Source organism: Perca fluviatilis, chromosome 16 (genome assembly GCF_010015445.1).
Source record: "Perca fluviatilis chromosome 16, GENO_Pfluv_1.0, whole genome shotgun sequence".
NCBI lineage: Eukaryota > Metazoa > Chordata > Actinopteri > Perciformes > Percidae > Perca > Perca fluviatilis.
In genome coordinates this window covers 11,762,365-11,788,775 of record NC_053127.1, presented here as the reverse complement: position 1 = coordinate 11,788,775, position 26,411 = coordinate 11,762,365, and the positions used below count along the sequence as shown (strand labels likewise).

The following is a 26,411-nucleotide window of genomic DNA, read 5'->3' as shown; positions in this document are numbered from 1 at the left end:
CCAGAAAAAGCCCTCCCAGCAAGAAAGCGAATAAGTGAATTTCCTAAAATGTCGAAATAGTCCTTTTAATTACCCTTAAAACACAGCTGAATCATCTCCAGAAGGGGGCTACATTGACGATCGGTGACTGTGTTTTTCAGGTGCATGGTGCAAATTCAGCCAATGGAATTCATCATGAGGAGTCAGGAGGCCCTCGAGATGTTGGTATTATTTCATTATATATTAGTTAAACAATTAACATGGATGTGGTGATGTCATTAATGCCTTTCAGTGCTAAGACATCTTGTTTTTTGGGATTTTCAGGAACAACACTGATATGAGCAGAAGGGATAAGACTGAACTGGGACATGCAGAAGTCCATCTTAAAGAAAAGCTCATCCAACGTTTCTCCTGATCCTGCGATGGACGCCTGAAGAAGATTTCAGTTTGAAGTTAATACCAAAACAGCGAATCTCTATCTTGAGTGAATTTATGTGTTGTTGCAGAAAGCACCTATTAGCCAATCATGAAGACCGCTTAAAGTACTATAAAATATAAACAGGAAATGGCACATGGACATGAAGAGATATTATCGGTATAACTCCTGAGAACGTACAGTTTGGCAACTTTTGATGCTTTACAGTAGTTAGAAAATTTCAATCTACAAGTTGCCGGGAACTCTGTGACAATTCTTAATTTTGAATCAGAAGGAAAAAAACGGCTGATTGACAACGATGTGAAGAACTGAAGAACTGGGTCTCAGTCGCTTTGTTTGTTTAATTTATTACTTTTACTTTGCTCCTCAGCCACTTGGCCAGTGATACTCAGAGCAACTCTTCATGATGACTGACTAATATTTTTTACTGAGTTTGGCTCATTTGTCACTTTACTTAATACCTGATGAGAGAATTGGTTGCAAACTCATTACAGTCAGCTCTGTCCAGTGTTTACACTCCCGCTTTAGTGTACAATATGATAACTGTAATTGTGGGTGACTGGTGTTAATGGAAGTATTAAAAAGGACCTTTTTAAAGTAATACTCCACCCAAAATTATTTTGTCTTTTGATAAAAAAAAACAGACCTAAGCCTGTGACATCACAGTAGGCTTGCAAAATAGCTGTAAAAAGATTTGTATTATCCTTTGTTGTTATCAGGCTGGTTACATTTGTATAACAATGGATTCCAATTTTTTTTTAACTGTCCACAAAACCTCCTTAACCTCTTCCCCAGTCTCCATTAATGTGCTGAATCTGTTCCAAACTTTTTGGTTTTTTTTCCCGCCAGGACATCGCTAAATACTCTGCTTCTGTCTCAATCCCAATGCACCTTTGATACTAAAAAAAAAAAAAGTACTTTTTAAGCAGTCCACATTAGTTTTTTGTCAGTTATGAAAAGTTAGCAAAACCCTGCGCTGTCTCAATAACATCAAGAGCAAGTTACAGTACTCTTGAAGTATCCTGAATGAATATTGTTTAACTCTGTGAAAACCGTTCCATATTTAGATTTGGGTCTTTACGTAGGCAATCAAGCATAACATGATGGAGAAGGTGGAGGCACAACACAAAGCAGAGTGGTGTTCCCTCTGGCATCCTGTGAGTGCATTATCACACTTCTATTATGGTCACTTATCAAAGAAAACATAGGAAAATCTAATTTAGTTTCTTTTTAGCTAACATATGTAAAATAGTTGGTTTAACCCTTAGTTAATTTAACTATTAACATACTCTAAAGCAGCATTGCTGTTGCTACTGTACTGTATGATTACTATTATCAGAACCTGTTGAACTATGTTTGAGGTGTTGGAACCCAACAAATCACTATTATTTCTGTGCCAATGACATAACGTGACTGGTCCAGCCTTATTAAAGCTGCCACAAGTTCTTGTGAATCACCAACAACTGCTTATTGTGATGTATTCTAAATCATACATGTGAATACACTATAGGCGAGAGTTATCTGTTGCAGGACTGACAGACATGATTTCAACCACCAATCCTCTCTTCAGGTATCTGGTAAGGTGGCTATTGGGCCAATCTTCTTAAAAAGTAGTCCTTTTTAGTCATTGCACATCAGTGGACCTCCCTGCTAGGACTTAATGAAATTGGGAGGCCTCCTGAATTCAGCTCTGAGTTATGTTACAGTATATTAATATAATTAATAATAGTTAATTATTACAGACTTTTGCGTTCTCTTAAACTCTGTCCGACCCCGTACCAATACACCTTATCAGTAATAATCAGCTATTTCATTTACTGTGGACTATGTATCAGTGCAGACTCCATCCATATAATTTACTTGTATATGGTACAGCATAGCAGTACTATTTGATGCCCATTTTAATGCTGTATCTAAATGTCCCTGGATTACTTTACTGACATTTTCTTACGGAGGGCTACTGAAGGGCTGTCACAGGAGCTAAAAACCCAAACAATGGATGTAAAATGTTACACTCAACCTTCCCCAGGTTGTCAACATTTGGATTTCATTTGCAAAAATGTTATCGACACATATGGAAGTTATACTGTAAGTCTTCAGAATATTGTTTTATCCATAACTAAACTATGAGATCCTGTTTGTAGTTGGTCATAGGTTGCTATTGCTGCACAAGAGACATTACACAGAGGTGAGTGGTGTGTAAAGTTTGGAGAAGTGTCTCCTGAGCAAAACATGTAGGGCAGGTGCTGGTCAGCAAAGATAAAACCTAAATTTTCCATTGGATATTGTACATGGCCTTTTCAGCTGGAGGGTTCATACCCTTTGGATTATTGCTGCAATGGTTTCGGAGATTGAGTCATTAAATATTAACAATGTGGGCAAGGGCTGGTGGTGTTTTATTTCACTCTTTCATACTTGTGTCACTTCTGTATGTTTGTTTTTGAGGGCAAAGCACACAGAAAATAGGTATATTTCTCCAGAGTTGACTCAAAGTGGTGTCAAATTTCATACCAGGGTGGTGGTTTGGGAAATTCTGCCAGTAACCATAACCATTTATCCATTACAAACACACACACACACACACACACACACACACACACACACACACACACACACACACACACACACACACACACACACACACACACACACACACACACACACACAAAATCCTGTTGTAAATCTCTCATCTCAGGCAAATATTTGGTGTTAGAATGACTTGTTGAAAAGAGGAGGCAATAATTCATTCATATGGAAAAAGGGCCAAGCTCCTGACACCCAGACAAATGTTTAAAGCTCCTGACACCCAGACAAATGTTTATTTACAATCTCGGGATTTCTTACCTCCACACCTTTTACTTGTTAGCCTTGGCAAATGTCAGGTTTTATCCACACGTCCCAGTTTTTTTTGCTAGAGGGCAGATTGATTATGCCGGTGACATTTGAATAAATAAATGATTACTTATTTGCAGAAGCAATCAAAAAGTACAGCATACTGTATGTGAACAGCACAAACCAAATTTTTGGTGTTGGTGAAAGAGTTCAACTTAATATTTTATAGTGGTTTAGGGATAAATGTATGCAAAATTAACTGAAACTAACCAGATTACAGTGATGTAGTGGATTATACATGTTTCTTATAAATGGTTTCTGACTAAATTTATTGTAAGAGAACGTGTTCCTTTCCCCTAGGATATGAACTTTACCCTATATTAAACTGACAAGCTATTTTAGGCAATCACAAGAGCTATGGCATAGTTGCCACGGCCAGAAGATCCATGTAGCTATAATATATATCCACTTTGGACAAATCCTAAAAATAATGTGGATACTCAACATCAAACCATCTTCATGCAGTCTATGAGGGATTTAAAAAAAAAAAAAAAAAAAGAAGCAAATCTGACAGTGTGAAGTTGCAGCCAAGTGGCAGACAGTGATATACAGAGTCACAGTCCTGATATAATAAGAATACGAATAATAACAATAATATATTTTCCTTTCCATGTGAATTTTGTACCCTGAGGGTATTTCCAGAGGTTAATCCTGTATGTAAATTGCAGCCAATAGATGCTGTTGTTGAGTTGGGCTGGGATTAGCAGGAGGCGAATGAGTTTCAATTTTACTGGATTACAGAACAAAGAAAGGGGAAAGGGACACCCTGCTCTGTTAAGGGAAAAAGAGAAATAAACTAAGAAAAAATACACAAATAATAGACTGTAATACGTGCGATCAACATTGCGATGTTCCGGATTACGATGTTTTAGCAGACGCTACGGCTACATTGTGGATGTGAATTGTGAGCGTTTCTGATGGATTAAAACGGGGGAATAAACCTATTCCGGGATTGACAGCAGCAACAAGGCTATTTAATCGCTAATTAAGGTGAGATTTCGCTGCCCCTTTTAATATTCATAAGCAGTTACGTAGTTTGCTTTCATGTAACTGGTTGCTTTTGGGAACTGTACATTTAGAAAGTGCAGATTATAACCTAATTTCTGGACTGGGGAAGCAGATGAAAGGAAAGTGCTAGCGCTAGCTGCAGAGCTAACGAGTGTAAGCTAGCTTGTTAGCTAGCCCAACGTTATTATGATACCGTAATTAGCCAGTGTTGATTAGTTAGCTAGACATAACGTGACGGTAAGCAGCGAAGACAGGTTATTGTTGGTTAGCAGTTAAATCAGCCTAGGCGGACGTCTCCCCGTAACCTTGCGAGTACTAGCCCATATTTATGATAAGGATACAGCGTATGTCTGCTTGCTAAATTATCCCCCCATATATTGCTATCACTGATACGGTTACCGAGCTAGCGTTAGTACAACAAAGCCAGCTACTGTAGCTAACGTAGCAAGTGTAAACGAGAAAGGAAACAAGACATTTGAACTTCAGCAAAACAATATTAATACTGAAAGCTCAAAGCTGTTAGTTAAAGTTTAAGGTTAGTGACCGTATTATTAAACTGCAGTACATTTAAACAATGGCTTACTAATTGCCTTATCGTTAATTACAATCAGCACGGTTAGAGGAGCGTTTCTCAAAACTAGGAATTTCGATAAAGCCAACTCAAACTGTTGTGTGCGTTATTCTTAATCCAGACAAGGTTAGTTAGAGTGCTGTTTTATTCTTATTTTTGCTCTCAGCTGACTGGTTGTAGTTGGTATAAGAAACGTCAAAGTTTATAAAAAGCTGACTGGGATAAAACTTTGTCAGCTGTAACTGTCTGGCGGATTGAAATCACAAGACGAGAAAGAAATAATAAAGATTTGTACACACACACACACACACACAGACACACACTTATTTCCTTTGGAAGAACAGACCTTGACTTTATTTATTGCACCCAGGTCTCATATCCTGTGGTTTAAAGCTATTTTCTCCTGGGTCCAGCTTTTCAAAGTAATTCCTCTCCTCTCATGCGATGTGAACTCAATAGTAGTCCTGCCAGCATTTTCCAGTACAAGAAGCTCTCACCAAAACTCCTGGGTTAGGCTTAGGTCCCATATTGTGAAAAGTGAGATTTACAGGTCTTTTTTTAATTATAAAGCAGGTTAAGGTGCTATATAAATACTATGAAAGTATCAAAACACTCAATCCACAGAGAAATGCACACAACCCGTTTTCAGAATCACTGCCTTTAAACGAGCCGTCATGACTTTGGTACAGTTGGGATGTCACTGTGTATAAATGTGCATACCATGTGTATATACTATATATTGGTAGACAGTGCTGCTAAAGTTATTCCCTGGCTGCAATGACAGTTCAGAGACACTAAGAGCACAGATGTGGAAGACCCGGAAATGCGGACCAATCGGAGCAGACTAGGCTTTTTTCGGGAGCGGGGCTTAAAGAGACTGGTGCTAACACGGAGCATTTTAGACAGATGTGAATACAGGTATTATTCAGACAGACAATATGAGAAAATTATGTTTTTGAACATTAAACCATGAAAACATTCTACTAGAAACCCAAAATACAAGCATAAACCTGTAAAAAATTAACATAATATAGGGACTAAAATATCTTGTATGAGTACAGTATCACGCACACTACCCTTTTGTAAATATACGTAAGTATTAGGTACGTATACGTATAGTATTAAGTCATTTGACCAATTATGTATCAGTTTTCCATATATCATAATATCCAATGATCCCAAGTACAACAAATGTTATTCCCAACTGTTACTGATGAATGAATTGACCGTTTTATGGTTATATTAACCATGTCATAAATCCAATGAATTGTTTATATGTTATAACACAATTACCTTATAAATATAACATGTTTACATCATTGTGAAATGTGTGGTCCTTATATCTTGCTTGCTCTTTTCCAGACAGTTAAAGGTTTAAGGCAGTGGTTCTCAACCTTTTTGGGACCAGTGCCCCCCTATCCATTATCCAGGTCCCTTACCGCCCTCCCCCCATCAAATAAGATGTAGGCTAATTGCCCTGAATATTGCTGATTAGGTCCTATTATTGTTATGATAATTATTATTGTTGTTATTAGTCCTATTATTGTTGTTACTATTGTTATCAAAAATCATCAAAAAATCATATCATTGAATGAAAAATGTTTGACAGCTATGTTCATAGACTTATTAAAGATAAATAAATAAAACTTTTAATATAGACTATAAAGTTCACAACATGAGCGATTCATAACGCTGCAGTACGGAGTTTATATAACATGATACTCTGACGTCCCGTTCCCATGAAGGCAGCACGGAGCTGCACCACACAAAGCCTAACGAGACATTAAAGAGAAGAAGAGTTCCCATCCACCGTCTCGTGCAGTCGCAGTGGCGTAAACTGGCTGGTTTTAATGTTGCAGACCACTGTTTTTTGCAAGTAGTTTAAAGTGTAAACTCGTATTGTTGTGAACCTTTGGTGTAAACGCGCCTTAAAACAAATGCCCCCCAAAGGCACCTCAACCCCCCCGTTCCACAATATTGCTTCCAGCGCCCCCCATCATCCTCTGAACGCCCCCTGGGGGGGCTGTACCAACCCCCGTTGAGAAACACTGGTTTAAGTCCTCAGGCACAGGGTGTAAACAAAGCGGGATTATGTTATTTGCTGTATAATAAATTAGACCGTAACTGCCAAACTACAGCCTGACTTACTGTTTAAATTAATAAAAAGTTAAGACTGATGCTCATTGTGATTTTTCCGGGTGGATGAAATTTAAGAGTCATTCAGCTATTCAGTTATTTTAGCCACCGACTAAAACAGGCCACAGACCTCTAAAAGGTGAGCAAGGTTTTTGTTCCAAACATTTGTCTTAAGGACCCTTTATATGGAATTCCCACACATAATCCTGCCTAATTAGATGTCCTCAGAGGACTGTGAGGGCATGTACAGACTACACTTCATTGACATCTCTTTGACCCTCCCATTAGTTTTCTTGCAGCTGTTAGTTTCACTACAGAACCCGAACGACACAGTGCCAGTTTGGGCCAGCTGGGCGTATTTTTCCGTCCACTTCAAAACAGCATGCTGACCTTAATCTATCTAGCACTGTGCAAATGTGTACCAAGAGCATGATAAACAACACAGACAATTAAAAACACAGTACGTTCACATGGCTTGTCGTGGCTGAATCCAAATAAAAGGTGTACTCTACAGTCTCTGCCATGCCAACCTAAAAAAAGATTAAATGTGGAGTTATTTTGTCAAAGTTTCTGACATTCAGTGCTTCTTCTCACCAAAATGGATTGTGTGTATCCTTGAGACGTCACAAAAGGTGTTGAATGCATGTCCTTTCTCATGAATAATTAGCAGTGCCGTTTCTTGGCGTCTTACTGCCAACTGTACAGAGGAATAGTGCGAAACCATCGGCAGGAATGTGTATTGTGTCACCTGCGTCCTCACTCCTCATTCACATGCACAAGATAGAAACAATACAGAGATCCACTCATAAACGCCTCTAAAGCTTACCACAGCATCTCCACTACCTGCTGCTGTTTGAATACCAGCTGATAGAGATTTAACATCACACAGCAGCACAGCCAAATGGAGTGCAGCTATTTATTTTGGGTCTTGAAGTTTGTGACTTCACCTGATTTTAGCTTTGCCCTGCCCAACTGCAATCTGAGCAGATGTCTAATTAGCCAGACTAATTGAAAACACCTGTGCAGGTGTGCAAGGTGTTTAAAGTCCCAATAATTGGAATCTTGGTATACTGTAACATCATGGGAAACCATGTACAGGCAATGGTGACCTTGTGTGTTACCACATTATCCCTGTTTTTAAAGATATACACACTTTTTAAGCAGTGGGGGCAGGTCTGTCCAAACAACTGGACGGGCCCCTGAATAGTTATTTCTGATACCGTGGTGGCAGAAATTTTGCCATGGTGGGCCGCCACTACAAAATCAACATAGAGGAAACACTGGATATACAGTTACATGTATACTACCAGCACTCAGAAATGTTTGTCCATCCGAAACACAGAATTCAGAGATTGACAGATGACTCCCATTTTTGTAATTTGACTATGGAAGAAGGTTAGAGCTTTTTTTTTTTTACTTATTTAAAGAAAATTACTAATATGTAAAGTGTAAATGTTAAAAAATAAATAAAAATAGCTTAAGTAAAAACCTTTGTTGATTTGTGGTGTAAATGTACCCTTTTTGAATCTATGCGGTCATGTTTTGCCCCGCTTCAGAACTCCAAAGACCCGGTCCCTAAATGTTTTTGTTGTTTTAAAGACATCTGACATAAAGCTGTGCTAGCTACCTGTTTTATTTTTCTATTTTATGATTTTGATTATTTGGATTTGTAGTCAGTTAACAGCTTCATATTATCACAGATCACAGTGCTTTAAAAATATATACTTTAGTATATTACCACTGTATGCATGTGATATGATTGCTTTATTTTATTATCTAGTTTGACAGTCATAACTGAAAAAGAATGTAAATAAATAAATCTAGAAATAAATCCCAAAAAATAGCTACTCGTAACCATTGTGTTGTCTTCGGGTCAAATTTGACCCGTTATTTAAATGTCTATATCAGAAATATGCATTTCTTTTTAACGACCTCATTTTGATTTGATTACCCAAAAATAACACGGATGGATGATTCCACACAATGCGCTTCACAAGTACAATGGAAGATCGGATCTCTACTTTCATTGAATTGGGGGTGTTTTGTAAAAAAAAATGTAGCATTTGAAAAAGAAATTGAAATGTTTGGAAACAGTATCCTGACTGAACGTTGACCCTTCTGTGATTGTCCTTCCTTTATTAGTCTAAATAATTCATAATTCCAGCCTTTTTAACTCAAGGATTAGGTATCATTTCCTTAATAAATGAGGTTTATTGACCATGAAATCCAAAAAGTGTAAAACTAGTAATGAGATGGTGTTCGTGGTGTTTATTATACATGGTATAAAGTTACCAATCTGATTGTGTGTTGATATGATACTGAACAGTTTCTGAAAGACAGAATCTAAAGGAAGCTCCAAAACCTGTAGCTCCCACTAAAAAGCCTTGCTGGCTGGTTTTTGTGGGCTCATAGAATAAGCGAGCTTTTGTCAAAGTGATGGTTTGGATGGAATCACAGTGAATAGTGTTGGCATGTCCACAAAGTTTGCGTCAATCATCAGAGCAACTGCAGGATTTGCATCTAAGCTTGGGTTTCGTTTTCTTTTAGCTTCATAGTAGACTCACAGTTACTCTCCGTTGCTTTATTTATTAATGTCATTCCACGCTGAACGGTTCAAGATTCACAGAGAACCATAACAGGACCGCGACATTGGGCTTGTGCTTCCTCTTGCAAAGCAATTGACATTGCATTATTCTGAGCCTGTGCTTATCCCCACCTTTCTCGTCCTCGCTACTTCCCTTGCCTTTTAAATATGTGAGGGAAAGAGGCCATCTATTTTGAGGCAGTAATAATTTAGGAGGGGGCTAATGTTTGCTGTGGCCTCAGGGGAGGCAGATTTAGATGGCCAATAGACTCGGCATGTTCAGACTGGTGCAGCTAAACCCCACCACACCCACCCTCCTCTTTCTCTTCCTGTCTCTGTCTATCTCTCTCTGCCTTTATGTCCTCTCTCTATTGAGTCAGTGGTTTGGGCTTGCCAGAGGCTAGTATAATGGTTCCCAGTGTCTGGAGAGATTAAAGGCCAGAGCTGCATTGTTCAAATGCCCCGAGATTAGTTTCCAAGGAGACTGGTTTTAGTTGCCATGAGAACATAGTGTCTGGCGTTTGCTGAGCAGGTTTTTTTTTTTTTTTTTAACAATTCCTATCTGTGTGCCTCTTTACTTTGATTTTCAAATGTCTATCTTGTCATTTGGAGTTTAGGGGAAGTCTCTGTTCAGATGTATTGTGCAGTTACAATATGGTACTCTACTTGCAGTGGTTGTGGAAACTTAAGGACTTCTCTTAAATCAGTTTCTCTTTCTCCTGCGCCATCTGTCAAGGAGAGAAAATAAGAGTATAAAGAGGCTCACATGACATCATGCTGGTGCTCTAATTAGCCCCAAATGACAAACGTAAGACCATTAAACCATAACTTGCTGAATTCAGATGGACTAGCCTTTTAGCCACGCTAGCAGCGGACATCTAGGGATGTTCGTCGTTCGACCCCTTCAGTCCAGACTTGAATATCTCAACAACAGTTTCTTTTTCTGGAGCCGCACAGAGTTTTATATTGCCTTGAATTAGGGCTGGGCAATATATCGATATTATATCGATATCGTAATATAAGACTGGATATCGTCTTAGATTTTGGATATCGTAATATTGTGATATGACACAAGTGTTATCTGTCGCTGGTTTTAATGGCTGGATTACAGTAAAGTGATGTAATCTTTTGAATTTACCAGACTTTTCTATTATTTGCACATTAATGATGATTATTTTTAAAAAATCTCATTGTGTAAATATTTTTTTGTAAGCACCAATTGGCAACTCTACAATATCACTGCAATATCGATATTGAGGTATTTGGTCAACAATATCGCGATATTAGATTTTTTCCGTATCGCCCAGCTCTACCATGAATATGCATCAGCCCCCTCCCCAGAATGATTTGTAACCAACTTTGATGAACCCTTTTTTTTTTTTGTTCTGGCGCCACAATTAGGTCGCATTTGTCTAACACTTTGGTTTACGACCAAATACCGGCAAAACTAATGATGATTCCCATCAACCACAGCTGTGCTTTGAGTTTAGTGCTAAGTAGTAAATGTTAGCATTTGGAATATTACCTGCTAAACATCACCATGTTAACAAGCCTCACAGAGCCGTTAGTATATGAAATATGCATCTTTGAGGTAAGAAAAAGCTTGTACGCTGTCTTACTTCATTCATCTCCCAGCCTCCAGTATCACAACGATACCCTGGCCGCACACTTGTATTTGCTTAAAGTCAAACCAAATGATGTCAGCAGAAACTGCTTTGAATGTCAGTCACTGCTGCAATGTGTACATGAATGCATGCTCATGTACGGATTTTGTCTACTTCGCACTGTGGCTTCCTGCATAAACTGTGTTCGTCTGGTCCCTGCAGAGGCATGGCTCAGATGAGGAAGCTGGCATGCGATGGCATCAGGACGAACTCCCGGGGGGACTCACAGGCCCCGCTGGTGTCCGCCAGACAGGAGATCCTCACCAGCCTGGTGTCCGCCCTCGACTCAGTGGTATGTCCCAGATCAAGCCTCGTCATATTCTGTGGTGTCAAGATTTTTGACTGCTCTTGGCAAATGTTTGAAAATCCACCCTCAAACATGTTCCTAAACAGCTACATTGCATTTATGAACCAGTTTCATGGTGAAATGTTCTTGTTAATGTGACTATACATTAGGGCTGCACGATATGACCTAAAATCAAAATCACGATGATTTTTACCTCGATAACGATACATGAACGATAATTAATTTGTTTGTGATTCGACGACGGACGCTGCGTTTTTTAATCTATTTATATAAAGTTTTAAAAAACGTCTTTTGCATGATAAAAATGTAAATAGACTATACAAAGAACAGAAGAAAGTAGCTGCACCATCACAACAATGAAGACTGAAAAACAGAGCTATTTTGGTACAAACATTTACTCGCCATGTGGCGGACAGCCCTCTGAGATTTACTCGCCAAACTGAAAATGTACCCAATTTTGGACCCTGCACTGAAAGTAGGCCTATCAACAGAAATAAATGATCGTAATCTACGTCAGTAACAGCTTCAGAATTTCAATGTCGATACATTTTCAATGAATCGTCAAGCCCTAATATACATTGAACACTAGAGTATATGAGGGTGGAATTAAAGTGGCTATATGTAACTTTTAGTTTGTGTTGATTCTAGCGGCCGCTTTGGACAAAAGCGGTAGTGTTTTAATCACACCTGCCGTCGTAAAGATCTTTTCGTTACAGTGCTTTATTACCCACTGTAGATTACTGAGTTAGCGTTACCGGGAGGTCATATCGTCGCGATTAACATTTTGCTCAGACAGAAAATCGTTCATTCACAATAAAAGAATAAGTTACAGATGAATCGTTGCATTTCAAGTGTTGCATACGGTAACTTAGCCTACTCTGGATGTATCGTGAGCTAAACCGGGTACCCTTGTCACTGTTTCATGAGCCAAAGCATTAAGAGATTGTTGTAGCAAATAACGTAATAACAACTTACAAAGCGCATTTCATGAAACCCACGGACGCTTTACACAGGTGTAGGGGGACATGGGAAATGAAAATAGTTGGCCAACACAAACGCGGACTGAAAATAAATAAAAACCAGGCGCTAAATGGAAGGAGGACGTCATTTAATGTAGGCTACTGGCGTACAACCACATTGCGCATTGTAAAGTTATTTTATGAATGAAATATACATACATACCTGAGGGCCAATCCGGGGTCGATTTTGAATACGTTAAAAGCCCGTAATTGTCTCCATCTGTTGAAAGCCCAACCGAGATTGACTCGGTTTCGCCCGGTGTTTTTCACTTTCACTTTTCCTTTTAGCTTTTAGTTGTTCTTCGTTTAATTTCCTATATATATATAAAGAAATCTCCTGCTACCTTTTACCTGGCTGGATACACTAACACTTTGTGGGAAAAATCTAACCTGGGCAGAAGCATTAATAAAAATTATATAAAAATAGCATTCTTTTCAGTGTTAGGGCCCTATTTTAATGATCTAAGTGCACGGCATGAAGCGCATGGCGCTGGTGCGTTTAGGGCATGTCCAAATCCACTTTTTGACCAGCGGAAAAAAGGCTTGTACTTAGTGTCTTAATTAATTAATAGGTGTGTTTTGGGCATAACATGCAATAAACCAATCAGAGTGTCCTCTCCCATTCCCTTTAAAAGCCAGGCGCGTTTGTACTTTGGCGCATTGCTATTATGATGGCGGATTTGCACTGTAATATTTTTATTTGTAATCTTCTGCATGTTTGTGTGCTGCTGCGCTTCCCTGTGTGTGTGTGTAACAAGCATAGTGTGCTCGCGCTGTGCACGAGCCTAGACGCATTTTACTAATGCACTGTTAAAATAACAATGAAATGCTGCGCTATTGACTTTAGACCAGGTTTTTGTTGGTCAATGGCGCGATCACTTCCCGCTGCCTCAAGATAGCAATACGCCAAGAATTCACCTGAACACACCTCCCTGTAAGACCAGCACGCCCATGGGCGTAAAGATGGGCGCAGGTGCATTTGCTATTTAAACGACGTGGGCGCTGGACGGGAAACTGACAACTGCGTCGGTCTTAAACTAGCAAAGACACTTGCGTCGGGCTTTGCACCAGGTGCAAGATAGGGCCCTCAGTCTCGTTTGCTGTTGCAGGTCATTTATGATCATCAGATGAAAAGTTGCACAGTTTCAGAAACATTTAAAAGTTACAAATAGTAACTTGAAGTATCTTGTTTCATCAGAAGAGAATCAGCACGCAGCTCTTCTGGTTCCTCGGTTTTCTCAACAAACTCTTTGAGTTGCACATGTCTTCCATAGAGTTCATGCTAATAACTTAGTATTGTTTTGCAGTGCATGGCGATGTCTAAGCTCAACGCTGAGGTGGCGTGTGTCACCGTACACGAGGACAGCGTGATTGCTGTCGGCACAGAGAAGGGCAGAGTGTTCCTCAACTCCAGGAGGGAAATCCAAACAGACTTCTACAAGTATTGCCGTAAGTTCTGCTCTCCTGCGCAATTGTGAATGTTTGCTTTCCGCTATTCATTCTTGGTAGAGCATTGATCAGTCTCATTATAGCTACAGCTGTGAGGCAGTTACATAAAATGACAGTTGAGTGAGGCTTGTCCCTGTAGGATTTTGCAGTTTTGTGATCGAACAAATGCAGATTCAGCCAAAAGCTTCAGTAACTGCAGCAGCTTGCAGTTTTTCCTCAATGTCGGATTACTTCGTAGTTGCAGTTTCACACATTTTATCACACTCTGTTAGATAGAACGATATATCAACAAACTGTCTTGTCACATCTCATTTGGCAAAAACATTTGATGTGCTACGTTTGCAAACTAACAGACATCAAAATGAACAGACATCACTCCTTACAACTCTTGTTCTTTTCTGAACACTAACAGTAACAGTGAGAGGCTTCTTTAGGAGATTAGGTTAGGTTTAAGGTAATGTTGCAATTCCTACTTGTCACTGATAGAGGTTAAAATCAAGGTAAATGGACTGCACTTCTATGGCAATTTTCTTCCTTCAACGTACAAAGCTCTTTACAATTTGCCTCTCATTCACCCATTAACACACACTCACACACCGATGGTGACGGAGCTGCCTTGAGAAAAATGATTTCAGTATACCTCTTAACCAAATTGTAAGTCTTCATTTCCTATAAACAAACTAGTATGGAAGTTTGTAAGCTGAGCCATATTTCAGAAATAAGCGTTGGGACATTAAGCTCCATCTGTTGACCTTGAGCGCTGAAGTAGAACAGCAAATATTATTCTCAGACTCAACAATGTTCCCCTACTAATAACACCAATTTGAGGGCTTGGGACCTCCCATCACAGAGTTTAATTTTATCAGGCGTGTTATTCAAACTGAAATTAGTTTTTCCTGCCAGTTACAGGGAACCGTAGCTCCAGTTTGCTTTGTTTTAGTAAAGATTTTTTTAGGTTTCAGGTAGTTGCATAGCCTAGTAGCAGTAATACATTTGAAGCGTTACCTTTTTTTTCTCAGTGCCCATACACTTTGGTCATTTCTTAGTTTTTAACAGGAATAAAGGTGCTGATAAATGTATTCTTAAAGTCAAGATACTGACTCTGTTAAGAAAACAAAGTAGTAAGGAAAGCTAAATTGACTTTCTCCAAACTCATATTGCAGGTCACTTGGACATACGAGCATCTGAAATGTTTTTTTTCACTTGTTATTTTTAATGTTTCCAGAATTTGCGAGATATGACTTTTGTCATTTGGCTTTAGGGGGGCCGTGTCTGCAGAATTTGACCACAGCAAATGCCCATACCAAAGACCAGGAAGGCGATCTCAGTAAACTGAGTAAGGATGGTGAGCATGGGAAACCGAGAGCGCCATCAGATGCTCAATCTAACATCTTTGTTCTGAGGAAGATGGTGGAGGAAGTCTTCACTGTACTTTACAGTAAGGAGTCACCAAGGCAACATGTTTTTCTCAGCATTCCTTTTTATGCCATGAAACTCTTACCCTAATTCATGAACCCTATTCATGACTTGGATCATCCTAAACACTACCTATACATGGGAAAAATAATCATTAATCTAACTGATCAAAGCAAATATTTCTCTTAGCCAATTCTAATTATTATTATTAGTTATCCAAGAGCAGAGCAGACGATTTTAAATTTTAGGTTTTATTCTGCCAGTTGTTAGATATATTGCACAGTACTCACACTGCTTTGTGCAATACACAGGTGAGGCTGTGGGAAAGAGCAGCCTGGTCCCTGTGCCTTATGAGTGGATCCAGAAGGACCCCGGCTGTGTGGTGGCCCACGGTTTGCCTGAGGGAGCCACCCTGAAGAAGCCCTCTGAGTATGACACCAAGACACTGATGAAGATTCTGGAGCAGAGCCACCGCATCCAGTTCATAGTAAAAAGGTGAGTCTGCAAAGTGAACGTCTGTTGTCTGATATTCTTGAATACACTACTGTCTGAACGCTTGTATGAGATTATGAAAACCAGCTTTTTAACATTTGATTACTCTAGAATGTGGAAAATAATGAAGTTTGGCATTTCAGCTTAGCCTCTAATGCTTTGCAGAAATAGATACCAGTGTATAATGGATAGCACTTAGCTGTCCTAGCTTATTTTTGTAGCTAGTTATTGGTAGCAGACAGGCTGTCGTGTATTAGTGAGGGATAGACGGTTTCAATTCAGCTGTGGCAAATACACTGGGGTTACATGTTAGTCTCTCCAGAACACTTTTGGAGTAAGATTCATGTTGACGTGAGGGTGCCAACGCAGAGTGATCCAGCGACAAAGTTGAACCTGGCTGGACTTTCAAGTGAACAAGCTGTGATGTCTTTATGAACAAAGCCTAAGCCTGGCTAGTGGTACTTGTCTTCAGGTTATGTCAGAAACCATAAGCTTATATACAGAACATAATACACAGGTGACAGCAAGGACAGTTGGAATGCCGTGCTGGGATAGTTGGTGTGGACTTTGAGTCTACTGACAGCCAGAATGCTCTGATTATATGTAGTTTATGGCAAGAGTGTTGGTATGATTGAAATATAAGTCATAAGTCACGCTATAAAATTAAGTCAGGCTGGTCATCAGATTGTGCCTCAAGACCGAGCACAATATTTCTGAACTGATACGAAGTGAACACCTCATAAAAGCAACATTGCATAACATTTGTATTTTTTGCAATTTGAGGCCCCAACAATTTCAGAGCGCAATTCACCGTCGCCAATATGGACAGCTGTACAGTTAGCGGTTAGCGGTTACGTTAACAACAAGTAAAGCTTTGTGTCCATCAGGAAACTCCATAAATTACCGAGAGTTGAGGCGGAGCAGAAAACATTTCTCCATAAAATATGAACCAGTTTCAGCAAAATCAGTGACCTAGTGCCGTAAAGTGTTGCGCATTTCTACCTACATAGTGCAAGAACACGCGACCGGTGCACAGAGGGGGAATGACAGAGGCACCATTAATTTGAACAGTTATTGGCTTCCTTTCAGTTTTGCCTACTCTGTTTCGGGGCATAACAGTTGTTTAAAAACACTCTTCTCTGTGTTTGCTCCATTAACAACAACTTTTACATGCCTTTGCAAGTGATTGAGAGTTTCCTGTGTCTACAACTTTATAATGAAAGTTGAATATGAGGAGTCTGAAAATACATGCAACACTGTAAATGACAGAGACTCAAATTTGTGTTTGGTCTGTTCACCACTTTTTCTTGGAAAAGCACATAACTAGAGGTAGGGAGAAAACAGTAGAAGTGAAGGGAAAGGTGAAGAGTTAAAATACCAAATAAACCACGTCATCTCATTGCATTTATCTTTTAATCACTTACACAGGGGATGTTGGAACAGATAAATTGGTCCTCCTCAAAATGAGTTGTTGCTGCAGCAAATGTTGATATAAGCCAAGAGGCACTTGGCAAGTGATGCAGTTTGCAAACAAAAAGCTCGATGTCATGCTGTGATGTATGGAGCCCTCTTAATGACTTTCTCCTTGATTTTGTGTCTGTGTGCAGGCCATCAGAAGATTTGTCTCGAGAAGCCAAGTCCAGCACTGATGTCAATCACAACTCTTCCACTGCCGCCATGACACCGAGCAGCCACGGCCCAGGGAAGACTGCTGGCCAGGTAGTCACGTCATCAAGTCCCGCCTCTTCCAGCAACTCTGTTCTGTCAAACTTCCTGTACGGCATGCCCATGTCCTCCAAACCTCACCCGGATGGCAAGCTCGATTTCAAACCCATGTCCCTCCTCAACCTGGGCAAGGACAGACTGGCCAACTGGACGCCAACAGGGACGGACAAGATAAGCACGTCTGTCAAGGACTGTGCAAACAATGGTAAGATGTAAATGTGTGGACGCGGGGGGGGGTTTAACAGTGGAATAGGATTTGGGGTGGGTGTTCCACAATCCTAGCATTAACAGTGAATAATAATACTAATATATTTTATTTATATGGCGCTTTACATGGTACTCAGAGACACTTTACAGTAAACATACAAGCACATATAGCACATTCAAAACAGATAAGCAATAAAACCAACACATAAAACAAGCATAATAATGTTTGTCCATGTATGTGTGTATGTGCTCGGAATATACATTTTGTTTGTACAGGTGTACACAAAAGTATGCAAGGATGGAGATATGCACATGCATTATAAATGTTGGTTGATGTTGTTTTATTTGTTTCGAAAAAAGTTTAAAAAATAAAGTATAAAAAAAAGCATAATAAAAGCAATCAAAAACAAGAAAACCAGTAACTATCAGGTGAGAAATGTAAGATTATTTATTGTCTGTGGAAAGCTAATCTGAAGAGGTGTGTTCTGATTAGTGTTTTGAATGTTTTGTCCAGGTCAGTACAGTCACGGATGTGTATGGGTAGGGAGTTCCAGAGGGAGGGGGCTGCAATGGTGAAAGCTCTGTCACCCCAGGTACGGTGTGTGGTCCTGAGTGGTGGGGAGAGGAGGTTTGCATCAGAGGAGCGGAGGTTACAGGTTGGGGGGGGTCTGCAGGTCTCTGAGGTAGGAAGGAGCCTGGTTATGGAGGGCTTTGTGGGTGAGGTGGAGGACTTTAAACTGGATGCGTTGGGAAACAGGGAGTCAGTGGAGGTTCTGAAGGACGGGAGCGATGTGATCACGGGAATGGGTGTGGGTGAGGAGACGGGCAGCAGAGTTTTGGATGTCCTGGAGTTTATTTAAGGCTTTTGCAGGTGAACCATAGAGGATGCTCTTGCAGTAGTCAATTCTGGAAGTGATGAAGGCGTGAATCAAAGTTTCGGCAGCAGAGAAGGTGAGTGATGTGATGGAGAGGAAATGGTTTTGAGGTGAAAGAAGTGTATTTTTTTTGTGTTTTTTTTAAAGATTATTAGGTTGCTGTCGAAGATGACTCCCAGGTTACAGATGTGTGGGGATGGAGACAGGGTGGACTCGTTGACAGTGAGACCGAAGTTATGGGTGTTCTTTGTGAGGGATTTCGGGCCGATGAGCATCAAGTCGGATTTATTGTAACTGAGTTGGAGGAAGGTGGTTTTGTAAAGCAGCCAGAGCTCGACTGCAAGCGGAACACTCGCTCTTTCTCAGATAATAGTGGGTGCATTTGAAAAGATTCCTTTTATGAATACAGGCAACATTCAAGATTGACATAACATTCACAACTATGATCATATTGATAATGAAAAGTAAAATCTTTATATGAAAAATTTTACTTAGACTAAGTGCTTCATGTTATGCCCCCAGTGTGCCTAGAAAAGCGGTACATTTGCAGTGTGCTTTTAAGTCTGATTATTATACCGCTCATTATTTCATTCAAAGCAGCACTTTACTTTTATAGCACATTTTACTGTTATACTCATATTTTTAAATGACTCACTTAACTCACAGCCAGCAGTAGTCAGGTGGACGTCCTCATCTATATTTGAAAATGTAGAAAACACTGCAAACAAGAGCCCACACAGAATTATCTCATTCTTTATCCTTGTGCCTTTGCATTTTGGCAGTTGTTTAGATTATCTAGCCTAGTATCTATCTGGGTACTAATTGAACATCTCTGACTGAAATGAAAGTGAATTGAACTGAATAGATCTAATTTGTCTTGCACTTTCAGATGAGATAACAAGACTACCTGGTGAGCAGGGTCAGAGCCCTCCTGGCATCCACATCTCCAAGAGGCTACTCTTCTCCATAGTGCATGAAAAATCAGGTAAGGATGAACATATTACCTAGAAGATAAACTGTAGGCAGTAATGGCCTCATTTCGAATGTATTATTTAGAGACAAGTTAGACAGACTGATCAAGTTCCCCCCCATCAAATTGAGTGACAGATTATTTTGTCCTTGCTTTGAAAGTCATCACTAAAGAGCAGCATTTCAATCAAATTTAAAGATATCAAAGATTTTAACTGCACAATCCCTATAGTTCCCAATATTTCCCTTAGCTTTCCTCTTAATAAGCTTCAAAGTTAAATGTCAGTGCTTCACATGCTTGCAACCATTAACACGTTATATCTTGTAATTTTATTCTGTACAAAAACTAAAGTGTAACATTTGTGGACTTTGGCTGGTAGGAGGATTTTGTGCCCTTTGGACAACTGTATATGTACAGACATGAGAGGGGTATCAATCTTCTCATCTATCTCTCAGTAAGAAAGCCAAAATGTGGAGCTATTCCTTTCAAAAGTGTGCCATGAGATTTGAGATCCAGATAGTCTAAAATTTGACATATTTTCAGTGCTATGTGGTGTTAGGTCTTTAACTATATATACATGTAGAGCATTATTCTAATTTTTGGTATTAACTTATCACAGACATATTGGTATCAGTGTTTATGTTGGCTGTTAAGTATTAAGAAATTGCTGCACAGAAAGATATGTTTGAGGTAGTTTATAATCTGCGACACCAAAATAGTTGGTCCTCCACCAAGTTTATTCTGCAACTGTAAAATTCAGCTCACAGTGTCTTGATCAAAATTCTTAATAACCAAATTTAAGGAATCTTCATCAAAAAAGAATATAGGATTTCTTATTTATTTACTCTCAAATATCGATAGCAGAATCAGCCTCAAGAATTCCACATCAGTCGGGCTATAATATGTTGTCAGAAGAGAATATTCTAAATAATGAATATGAGGTTTTTGTGCAATTAGTTTTCCCTCTTTCCCTATGTTCTCCTGTGCCCTGCTTGGATTTGCAGGCTCATACAGTAGCCAAGCATTGTTTACTGAACAAACGCTAAATTATACTAAACCTGAACCATTAAGAGCTAAACTACTAAGACGTCAAGATTAATCCTATAAGAAGATTGCACTTATTTCCCAAGTTGACATTGAGTAGATGGAGAAGATTAATTTTAGGTCTTTGACACATGAAAACAGCTCACTTGAATGTTAAAGCTCCGATAAACTTTAATAAAAGAAGCTGGTTTCTGTTTAGTTTTACGTAGAGCATTGACAGGAGTTGTTTCTTTTACTTCTTCTCTTGTAGAAAAATGGGATTCTTTCATTCGGGAAACTGAAGACATCAACACGTTGAGAGAGTGTGTTCAGATCTTGTTCAACAGCAGATACGGTAAGGAAAGGCTCTCTCTTTGCATTTTGATTTAGTATGGGCCTCAGTATCACATATAGGCAGCCATTTTCAAAGGTATCCCTGCCTCCTCAAGCAATTGTTCATGCACAGCGATGATTCCGTGTGTGTCTATGGATGTTGATGGATTGGGGTCAGTGTTTTGGTTTGATCGTCTTTTCCTCAATGATACACTAGACATGTATTTGTAACCAGAGTACACCATTAATACCTACAAAAATGTGTGAAACTTGAGCCAGAGTAAAAATACAGCTGATTACAAGTTCACTTCTTGATATTTGCATTGTTTTGTCACTTATTTGAAAGTATTCAAAAGATGCTTGCAAGCAATCCGACTGCAGTGTACTTGTTTTTCCAGTGGTTACTTTGCGTCTACAAGCAGTCTCTACAAATTAAGGGAACATTACAGCTCATGGGATCTGTTTCCAGAATTTTCCAAGCCAACAGCAGCGATTATCATTCCCTTTAAAGTTTAATTTGTCATTTAGCTGGAATTATCTCCACTTCTGTAAACCTTCACATGGGGTGTGTGTGTTCTACTGGAGGCTGATTTTTCTTAATGTTTGTAGATTAGCAAATGAATCAAAATGAATAAACCACTATTACTTATAGTTAAAGTGTATCTTAAAATATCTAAATGATATTTCCTAGTAGCATCACATTGCTTTTCTAGAAATCCTGGTTGCTTATTGTGTTCTACCTCCAGCTGAGGCCCTGGGTCTAGATCACATGGTGCCTGTCCCCTACCGCAAAATAGCCTGTGACCCAGGGGCCGTGGAGATCATTGGCATTCCTGACCAGATCCCCTTCAAGAGACCCTGCACCTATGGAGTTCCCAAGCTCAAACGCATCCTGGACGAGCGCCATGGAATCCGCTTCATTGTCAAACGGTAACCAATGTCTCAAAGGGATACACCACCTAAATTAAGAATTCCAATAGGTCATTCCCATAACCTAGGACATCATTATTATTATTTTTTAACTTGAGCTACTCTCTCTTAAAGCCAAACATCTGTGATATCATTAAGTACAAAGTCTATCAAGATAATCCATAGACCTAGTTGTGAGCAGTTTCCCTCTAGTTTCCTAACTACAGAACTACATCCGGCAACCGTATCACCGTACAGAAGGGAGAGTACTCATTGACGAGAGGCTCCTGCTCTGTTTTTTTTTTTAAAGATAATTTTTTGGGCTTTTCCGCCTTTAATTTGACAGGACAGCTAGGTGAGAAAGGGGTGGAAAACATGCAGGAAATTGTCACAGGTCGGACTCGAACGCTGGACCTCTGCGTCGAGGCATAAACCTCTCAGTATATGTGCGCCTGCTCTACCCACCGATCTAACCCGGCCACAAGAGGCTCCTGCTCTTTGGCTGAGCTGGTAACTGTAGCTGACGGAGACTGCTAGCTCACCTGAGGCTACAGCTCAGCTGAAGGGGACACCACTAATGTTTACATCTGAGCACAAGCTTCTCATGAGTACTTCCTTCTGTACGGTGATACGGTTGCCGGGTGTAGTTCAGAGAAAGAAATGATTTCTGGTAAGAGACGTTGCTCTTGAATTTTTCAAATATATTTTTTTGCTTTGAGCTTTGATTGATAAATGTCACTACAGGTAGGAAGTAAAATATGTATTTTTGATTTGGGGGTGAACTGTCCCTTTACGATCAGATGTACTATTTTCTGAATGTTTAGTAGCATGCTGTACCTTTTTGGGCAGACATAAATAGAAATTCAAAGTTTTAGGCTGATTTTCAAGGCAACGCTTGCTTCCGTGTCTAATTAAGTCTTATTTAGTCACTGAGTGCCAATCATAGTTTACCCACTTGGCACTTAATTATCGTCCAAAAAAGCACAGTATGGAACTGCCTCTGAAACTTTTATTTTGAAGAGATTTTTAATAAGCAGCCACCAAGGAAGCCAGCCTATACCATCTGTCTGTGAAATGTCTGTTTCTTCAGCACACTACGTCCCGCTGACTGGTAAACCATTTCCGTTCATGTCCCAGATGACTTTCCCTTTCCAGCATATTGCGCTTACGGTTGCTCTTCCATCCATTTGTTTAAGCTAATTTAAATGAGCCACCATGCCTTGTTTGAGATAACACTTTCTTTCTATCTTTTTACCAATCCTGCAGGCAGCTCATTAGTGTTAATAGAATTAGGAAAGATTGAAAATGTGATTGATTCAGAATTACATCACATTCCCATTGTCAGTGAAAAATGTTCCAGATGCAGGCCCTGATGCTTTTTTTTTTTTTTTGGCAGGCTCTTTGTTGACAGACAATGTCTATTTTTAAACTAAATGATCGTTAATCAAAATGGTCGTCTGCTCTAACTGGAACCAAAACTTTATTGTCATTTAAAGCTGCAGCCTCGTATTAATTATGCCCAGATAATATCACATGTAATAACAACCTAATTTTAAATCCACGTTATGAACAGTTCAATTTCAAAATGATAGGCCAATAGATCAACACTCGCTGGCTTTTGTTAATAATGAAAATCTAATTGAGTTAAAAAAAAAAAAAACATACTAGAGGTGTGGCTCGAGGGAAAGTGATGTGGTTGGCGAGTTTGTCTTTTGGCCCAATGCATGAACACTCTTTGTCCTGAGTGAAATATCTTGACAGCAAATGGATGGATTACATTTGGCACAGTATGAATTTGTGACAGCAACTTCAGAATTGCCACTTTTCTAACACTTTATGTCATCACAAGACATCCTATTAGCCTCAGCCATACTTTCAGGTAAATGCTAGCATACTGTAGAACACTAACATGCTAAAGTTAACAAGGTAACAATGCTAAAGAATAAGAGCGCCGGTATTGTATATTTTTCTTTTTGTCAACAACTCCCATGAAAAGGCTAAAATGAGCTATTTGTTACTCCGTCTCTCTGTATTTTCCTACTCACCTATCGTGACTGTGTCACTCAGCCCCAAGCCCATTCATTCCTACTGAAGATGTAAATCTTCAAAAGCAAGTCAAAAAGATATTTGTAGTTTCCACTTAAAACAGGCTCAGTAATTTCCTAAAACAGTTGAACATTGTTGTTTTTAGCTCCAAGAGTAAACAGTAAATTTGTCTGGTACAATATTAAGCTGCACATTACTCCACATTTTGTGCTCTATTCTTATGCTACATGTAGCTACGTGCTGATGCCAGAGACAGCTGTAATCAATAACATGTAACATGGTAACTGTAAGCATTAGTTTAGTGCAATGTAGAGCTAACTACCTATGTCTGACATGTCCTAACATGGCCATCGCGCAGAACATAAACCCTTTCGATTTTGGTAACAGCACTGCCTTTTCTCTAGTGCAGGGATCTTCAACAGGGGGTCCGGGACCCTTAGGTGGTCCTCAGGGGGGGCCTCCAAATAATTTTTTTTTCTTAACATGTCTTAACATGAATCCAACATATTATCAGCCAATATAAATCCCCACTGCTTACTGGCATGTATGTATGGTAGTCACTAAGGCCATCCACAGATACAGTATATCATAAGGATTCACTTTGCCACAAAATTTTATAAAATCATGCCAACAATTAGGGGTGTGCAAAAAAATCGATTCACATACGAATCGTGATTCAAGCTCTACCGATTCAAAATCAAATCATAGAATTCCAAAAATCTATTCATATTCTTTAATTAAAAAAAAGGCTACTGCAATCACATGGGAAAAGTAATTACATTTACATACTGTGACTCGCTTTTTAATCGAGAATCGTTTTTGAATCTAAAATCGATATTGAATCGAATTGTGACATTTTCTGAATTGTGCACCCCTACCAACAATTATTAGGCAATTTAATTGCTTAGTATTCTACGCACTAACAAGGTATGTATAAAGGCGTTAGGCCGCCCACACGTTATTGTAGGCCCAGTTTAATGCCACCCTGAGACCAAACCTATTTACCCCACTAGTAGTCTCACTTTGCCAGAACCTCCTCCACAGCGCACTGAGGGAGGGTCTGGCTACTCCACACAGCATTTGGCGATGGGAGGAAAACATGCGCTGGTTTAATGGCATTTCTTTTAACCAATCAGAATCGTCATGGGCGGTGCTAAACTCCGTACAGAGCCGCTGCAAAATAGTTGTGCGAGAGAGAACTCAGATTGGACAGATAGTCTAGCTAGCTGTCTCAATTTACCCTGCAGAGATCTGAGGAGCAGTCAACAATAGTCCTCATAAATCCACCAGATTTAAAATTCCAACACAAAGAAAGCGGAAGGAAACGGAAAATACATGCATCCGGCGGAATTTCCTGCAGCACCAGAGCAATCCCGGAAGTGGAACGCAAAGGATGTATAGACTACCCCACTAGTGACAAAGCTTTGCGTAATGGCTGTAGACAATTGGTCTTGTTCAGCAGTGACCCCAATATGAAATTAGGTCATCTGGCTTTAATAAATCAGGTAGTTTATTAATTATAGAGGAAAGTAGTACCCATAAATAGTACTCTTCTTCACCAGCTTGCTTCAGTTTCCGAAGTTTAATCTTAATCTCAAACAGTTTTACAAATAGATGTGAATTAAACACAACTTAAAGAAATAGTTGTGTCTAAAGATGAATTATGATCACAGCAGGAGATGGTTGTCTTGGTGGCAGACAGAGCAGTATCATGTGGCAGGAGGAAGGGGAAGCACTCCAGAAGCATAGTTCACATCCACAGCGTTATTTTCAGTCCGAGGGAGTCAGTGATAACAAAGGAATGACTCATTTACTTGATTGTTTAATGAGCAGTTAATGTGTTTAAAAAGCAGTTAATGATGTGTTCCTTCACATGTGCTGCACAGTGTTTGCATCATGAGTTTTGCCCCGAGAGCAGCTGACAACACTCTTTGATCTCTGTGACTAACGGCCCATTTTTTCTTTTTTATATTCCAGAATGTTTGATGAAAGGATTTTCACTGGTAAGAGTGTGATTTAATACTGTTTTTGTTTCAATGCCATTTTCTCACGCATATGAGCTGTGATTTGGTTATGGATTTATTAATGAACCACTGCTGATCTTTCTCTTAATGACTTCTCATGTCACTGTCTCTAATTATAATTGAAAATTTGCCAGTCTTTCTAGACATGCAAGGTTTCTGTTTGGTACAATCGTGGCAGCAAGCTGGGAGGAGAGATGTCATTATAGCTTACTAACCTTTTCTAGACTAAATGTTATATATATATATATATATATATATATATATATATATATATATATATATATAATATATATATATATATATATATATATATATATAATGAAATCTACCCCAATCTCTAGGTATG

General features: G+C 39.3%; 2 protein-coding genes across 7 annotated transcripts in view; both read left to right on the top strand.

The window, feature by feature from the left end:
* The window catches only part of clip2 (CAP-GLY domain containing linker protein 2), a 44,776-nt gene extending 41,984 nt beyond the window's left edge, over nt 1–2,792 (top strand). For 4 of the 5 annotated variants that reach the window (XM_039778615.1, XM_039778614.1, XM_039778617.1 and 1 more), the window contains 2 exons: nt 141–204; nt 304–2,792. In XM_039778615.1, coding sequence (XP_039634549.1) covers nt 141–204; nt 304–320 — 81 coding nt within the window. In that variant the 3' untranslated portion in view covers nt 321–2,792. The remainder of the gene's footprint in view (nt 1–140; nt 205–303) is intronic. The other variant, XM_039778613.1, reaches the window with a different exon arrangement.
* Nucleotides 2,793–4,028: 1,236 nt separating this feature from the next.
* Nucleotides 4,029–26,411, top strand: part of gtf2ird1 (GTF2I repeat domain containing 1) — a 39,987-nt gene continuing 17,604 nt past the window's right edge. For both annotated transcript variants that reach the window (XM_039778619.1, XM_039778618.1), the window contains exons 1-10: nt 4,029–4,297; nt 11,433–11,562; nt 13,904–14,045; nt 15,307–15,483; nt 15,773–15,956; nt 17,561–17,883; nt 19,650–19,745; nt 21,025–21,108; nt 21,833–22,016; nt 26,019–26,044. In XM_039778619.1, the coding sequence (XP_039634553.1) occupies nt 11,437–11,562; nt 13,904–14,045; nt 15,307–15,483; nt 15,773–15,956; nt 17,561–17,883; nt 19,650–19,745; nt 21,025–21,108; nt 21,833–22,016; nt 26,019–26,044 (1,342 nt within the window). In that variant the 5' untranslated portion in view covers nt 4,029–4,297; nt 11,433–11,436. The remainder of the gene's footprint in view (nt 4,298–11,432; nt 11,563–13,903; nt 14,046–15,306; nt 15,484–15,772; nt 15,957–17,560; nt 17,884–19,649; nt 19,746–21,024; nt 21,109–21,832; nt 22,017–26,018; nt 26,045–26,411) is intronic.